Here is a 6000-nt window from a genome sequence, read left to right on the forward strand (position 1 = left end):
TCCTCATAACCATTTTCATTCAAAATTTCATTCCCTTCAAAAAACTTCTCTTTCATTTTCTCCCTAAACTCAATATTTTCCCGCCAATTTAAATTTAAACTCAAAAATATTTAAAATAATTTTTCCAGTTCCACTAAACATCAAAACCTAAATAAATCCATAAACAAATTCCTATAAATAATAACGATGAGAAAATTTATATAAAAGTATGTAGTTTGCCCAGCGGGTGGTCAACCCTTGAGATTTTTTACGCGTCCGCAAACATAATCCCTTAAAACGCTTAAAAGTATTTAGGATAATTTTTTTTTTGAACCCTTATCCACACATCTATATATACATATATATGTATATTTTCCATCCCTTAGTTGCCTAAGTAAGAATATTTCGCAGGAAATTATGTAGAGACATTACTTAAGGGTGTGAGAGAACTTTCTCTTTCACTCTCGCTGTCGTTGGTTACGAATAATAACAATAATGAAAACAACCCCTTAAAGATTATGCTAAAATTAAAGAGAGAGAGAGTAAATAAATTTCGTCATTGCTCATCCTCATTTCCCCTACTCGTGCGATCTTAAAAATTAAAATAATGCTTCCTAAACTAAGAACAGAGGGGGTTTGGGACAAAAGACTGCGTGAGCTTAAGGACCAACTTATGAAAAGAGAGTGAGAGAGACCCGCTAAATTTAAATCAATTCAACCCTTCGCTTGTTATTTTTTTAAATATTTTTTTGCCATCATTTTTTTTACTTAAATTTTTTTTTTGCTATCTGAGAAAATGCAAATGGACCAACGACATTTATCGCGGGGTCCTTTTTTTTCGGGGCAAGAGCGATTGTTTAAAAGAGAGTGGAGCTGAATAACGCGGACGATGATGACGCCCGGGGGCGCCCAAACCGTTTTGTGGAACTAATTTTTTAGAAAATTTTTTTTTAAGTTTTTTTTGCTGAGGATCCGATGGGAGATTCTGGGCCAGCGGTCCCTGACTGCTGGTTTTTGATGACGGATTGCTTCTGAATGGTTAATTAATTTAACTGAAAAATTTTGGCGCTTTTTTTAGGATGAGTTTAATTGGGATTACTTGTGACGGTTTGAATTTTTTCTTTTGTATAATTATAAATAATTAGGGTTAATAATTAAAAAAAAAAATATTTTTTAAAAATGCACTTATTAATTTTTTAATTTTTTAAATGCCCATTTTTTAAAAATTTTATTTTATTAATTATTTGCTCTATTTATAACAATTAATTAAAAATTCTTTCGATCATTATTTATGATCCTGAAGTTGGCAGACTATTTTCAAATTTAATTTACAAAAAAAAAAATAAATAAAAATATCCACATGTAGAAAATCAAAAAAACTACAAGCGCATTTTTTAAAAATATTTTTTTTTTAATTTATCATTTTAAAAGAAATCCAAAAATTTTTATTGAAATACTGAAGTTAGCCGACGATAATTTTTTGATTATGTTTTAAAAATAAATTATAAAAAGAAAAAAATATTAAAAAAAATTACACATACAGTTTTTTAAATTCTATACATGTGCATTTTTTTAGTTTTTTTGTTTTTGCAATTAATCTATTTAAAAAAAAATCTAAAAGTCCACTGTCATAATTATTAAAAATCAAATTTTATTTATCTTCAGAATTTGTTTTTCAATAAATTATTCACTATTACATCACTAAACCCGCTTACAAAAATAAACTCGCTCCCAAAAGAGTAAAAAAAAAATTATGCAATCAGAATAAAATTTGAAAATATAACGTGACACATATGACACTCGAAGATGCAAAGTGATAGATTTAAATGACTAAAAATTGTATAATATTTGAGTATGGACCCATTAAGAGTCCTCGATGTCTCAAGTGCTCGTCCTCGGTATATTAAAAAATATATAAGCATCGCGAGAAATGGTAAAAATAAAAAAATAAAGACCGAGTGGAGAATCCGAAGGGCGAAAAATGCAGATTTGATGTTATTGTCTTGAACCGTAGGTTAGGGGCCTGAAAAAAAAGTTGTGTCCCTCCTAGGAGAAATTGCAGTCCCCATAGCAGCCCAGTGTGATCTTAAATGTATACACAGGTCCAGTTTCTCTACCCATTACATATGAGTATGAAAAAGTAAAGCCACACTTTGGTGTCTGTCTCATCCTCATCTCCGCCGTGAGAATATAAGATAATTTACATACTGCAGATTATTTAAATAAATTTATTATCCTCTCATTCTTTTATTTATTTTTTTATTGTCATATATCGCGCGTTGTTTTTGACTCAACCATATAATACATACACTACACTCTCTTATACCCACTGTCTTTCTTTAACTCTTTTACTTTCTGGGCTGATCTGCATGCTAGTGATGCTGATGCTGGTGCTAACACTAGTCTTCTCTCGAGTACGCTTCCTATTCGCATTCAAATAAATTCTTTTATTTTTTTTAAGGGCGACGACACGCTCATCGCGACCCATCCTCACTCACTTTTAAATTTATGCAACAACTTATAATTTACGAATTGAAAAAACAAACGTCTATATATATATATGTTTTTTGTAATATGATATTTTTATAAGCTCATATATATGAGAACTCAATACTACAATTTTTTAATTGGCTTTTTATAAACAGGACGAGATTAAATCTATTGATTTTTTATGATAATTAAATTAGATTTGATTTTTTTTTTTTGAATTTTAAATATTTGAAAAAATATTTTTTTTGACCTTAGTTGTAAGAGAAATTATGTTAATTATTATTTTACAATATAAAGTTTAATTTGGTGGATTTAAAAAAAACCGCGAAATTCAAAAAATTTTTTTGAGACTGCGTAAATAAGACAAATTATGCATGACTTTTATGAAAATTTTGATGGGTAATTGTTTATTTTTACAAAAAAACATTTATTGTTATTCAAATTTATTTGAAATCAATTTTAAAAAAAAAAAACCGCGAAATTTTATTATTTTATTTTTTTTTTTAAATTTTTTTGACTTTTGTGAGTGTAATTAATTTTTCTCATATCTTTTTTAGTAAAAATTAAATTAACTGCGATGTCCCATTGTCGGTTTTTCTAAAATAAAGCACTTTTTGCTATTGAAATTTATTTGAAATCGATTTAAAAAAAACCCGCGAAATTTGAATTATATTTTTCTTAAAATTTTTTTGGCTTCTTGTAAATGAATTTAATTTTTACTATACATTATTTTGAGTAAAATTTAATGAGCCACGATATCCAATCATCAATTTTTTCAAAAAAATTTTTTACTCGAATTGAACGCAAAATTGGTATTTACAAAAACGCGAAATTTGTTTATTTTCTTTATTTATAATTTTTTTTGACTTCTCGTAAAGGTTTTTATTTTTCCTCAAATATTTTTCAGTCAAAATTTAATGAGCTACAACATCCAATTATCAGTTTTTCCAAAAAAAATTTTTTTTCTTCAAAATTAAAATTCAATTTAAAAAAAAAATTCATTCATTTTCTTCAATAATAATTATAAAATTATTTAAAATTCAATAAGATATGACATATAACCCTAAATTTTGTCAAAAATAATTTTAACAAAAAATATAAAAAAATTTATGATCCAAAATTTCCGAGACAATAAATAATTTTTTGATTTATTTTTTTCTCCAAATAAATTACAAAAAAAAAAAAAAAAAAAAAAATGCACATGTAGAAAATTGGAAAATCTCTAAGTGCAATTTTTTGGAATCCTTATTTAAAAATAATTAATCGTTTTTAAAAGAATCCAAAAATTATACAGCATCATACTTCATGATACTGAAGTTAGCCGACGTTTAATAATTTTTTGATTTTCTAAAAAACGATAAATTATAAAAAAAAAAATATTTAAAAAAATTGCACTTGTAGTCTTTTAAATTTTCGATATGTGCATATTTTTAATTTTTTTTTTTTCTTCAAATTTAATTGTTAAAAAAAAAATCAAAATATTTTTAATAGTCTGCCAACTTCAGGATCATTCATACTTCATATTTTTTTTCAACAATAAAAAAAAAAAATAATTTAGAGATTTTTCTAATTCAAAGGTGAGAAATAATGAATAACTATTTCTAAAATAATTAATTTAATTGTACATCTGCCAGATCATTTTCACCAAAAAAAATTTAACCGCAAAAAATAAAAAAAAAAAAGAAGGATTAGTATCCAGAGGAACCGGAACAGGAAAAGCGAATCCATAACCATAAGCAAAAAAAAATTTGAATATCGCAGATAAAAAAAAAGGCAATAAAAAATGCTGAGGAATGATGCGAAAAAAAATTAAAATAAAATAAGAAAAAAAAAACCGGGGGTTATAATCGAGCAGGAAGCCCCGTAGCCGTTGGAACATTTCAAGACAAAAGGATTTTTTTTTACAGACTTTTTTTTTCATTAGGTTAAAAAGATCTGCGAGTCCTCATGACCAAGCACGTCACATTATTTTATAGTGGACCAAGTCTCACTCATAAATAAATACGCTCATGTGCTTGCGAAAAAAAAAATCCTTTTTACCACCACCTAGAATTATATCTATTCAAATGAGCATCCTTCGAAGAGCAAAAAATAAATAATAATAAAAGTGAAGGCCCTTAATTTTTTTTCATCCTTTAAAAACTTCCCTCGTCACTTTTTTTATTTTTTATTTTAAATATGTACTTTTTTTTTTACCCTATCCTTGCTTTCTTACTTATTCTCTTCCGCATTTCCGTTTGTTTGAATATTTTTTTTTCTTTTTTGCATACCGACAGATTTAAATTATAGATGATAAATTTTTTTCCAAGGGGTAAAATGAGAAATTTAAAAAAAAAACTTATTTTGAATTAAAAAAATTATTAGGCGGCCCAATTTACCCCCAAAAATTTTTGGATTTTTTTCTGGACTTGAAAAAAAAAAAAAATGTGACAGCTGGTAATTAAAATAAATGAACTTACGTCACTAGATAGTCCATTGTTCCAAGGATAAGGTGGCTGGGAAGGCGACTGCTGTTGATGATGGACTCCACCGACCCCGGTAGTGGAATGGGGGTTGTGGATATGCTCGGCCATAACACTGACCCAGTGGGCCAGCCCCCCGCCCCCGCCACCTCCTGTGGCAGTGGTTCCTGTCCCAGTGTTGCCATTCCCCGTCGCGGTTCCATTATTTCCTACAGTTCCTCCCCCACCTCCTCCGCCGTCTTCCGCGGCGTCTGACCACGCGAATGATGCTTTCTGAAAGTATAAATTTGACGGATACTAAATTAATTGTTATGCATAAGTTCTTTTCCATTTGTTGCTATTACAATTTTTTAAATAAAAAAAAAACCTTTTGAATTCAATTCTCACGTTAACTATCAAACCTACGTCAAAAATTTACAGGAACAATTTTGTAGCCAACGAAATTTCCTACAAAATTTTCCCTAACCATTTTTCATTATCTCTCACTAATTTCCCAAAATTTTAAATCAAAGTTCAAAAAATTTTCCAACCCCAATCTTCGATTAATTTATATATCCAGTATTTAAAATCAAAATTCTAGCTCAATTATCAATCCTACGCCAAAAATTCACATACACAAACTTGTTGCCAACAAAATTTCCTACAAAATTTCCTCAAACCATTTTTCATTATCTCCCACCAATTTCCCAGAATTTTAAACCAAAGTTCAAAAAATTTTTCAAGCCCAATTTTCGATTAATTCATATATCCAGTATTTAAAATCAAAATTCTAGCTCAATTATCAATCCTACGTCAAAAATTCACAGGAACAATTTCGTAGCCAACAAAATTTCCTACAAAATTTCCTTTAACTATTTTACATTATCTCCTACCAGTTTCCCAAAAATTCAAATCAAAGTTCAAAAAATTTTCCAACCCCAATTTTCCACTAATTCATATATCCAATACTTAAAATTAAAATTCCTGCTAAACTTCCACTCCTACCTCAAAAATTTACATAATCAAATTTGTAGCCCATAAAATTTCCTACAAAAAACCCCTGAAGACTTTTTTTCCAAACTCAACCCTT

General features: G+C 28.1%; 1 protein-coding gene across 2 annotated transcripts in view; it reads right to left on the reverse strand.

Moving 5' to 3' along the window:
• Positions 1–5054, reverse strand: part of LOC103580196 (zinc finger protein rotund) — a 73121-nt gene extending 68067 nt beyond the window's left edge. For both annotated transcript variants that reach the window (XM_008561865.1, XM_053742892.1), the window contains exon 1: positions 4929–5054. In XM_008561865.1, the coding sequence (XP_008560087.1) occupies positions 4929–5042 (114 nt within the window). In that variant the 5' untranslated portion in view covers positions 5043–5054. The remainder of the gene's footprint in view (positions 1–4928) is intronic.
• Between the last annotated feature and the right edge of the window lie 946 nt (positions 5055–6000).

The sequence above is a fragment of the Microplitis demolitor genome, chromosome 2, assembly GCF_026212275.2.
Source record: "Microplitis demolitor isolate Queensland-Clemson2020A chromosome 2, iyMicDemo2.1a, whole genome shotgun sequence".
In the NCBI taxonomy this organism is placed as follows: Eukaryota; Metazoa; Arthropoda; class Insecta; order Hymenoptera; family Braconidae; genus Microplitis; species Microplitis demolitor.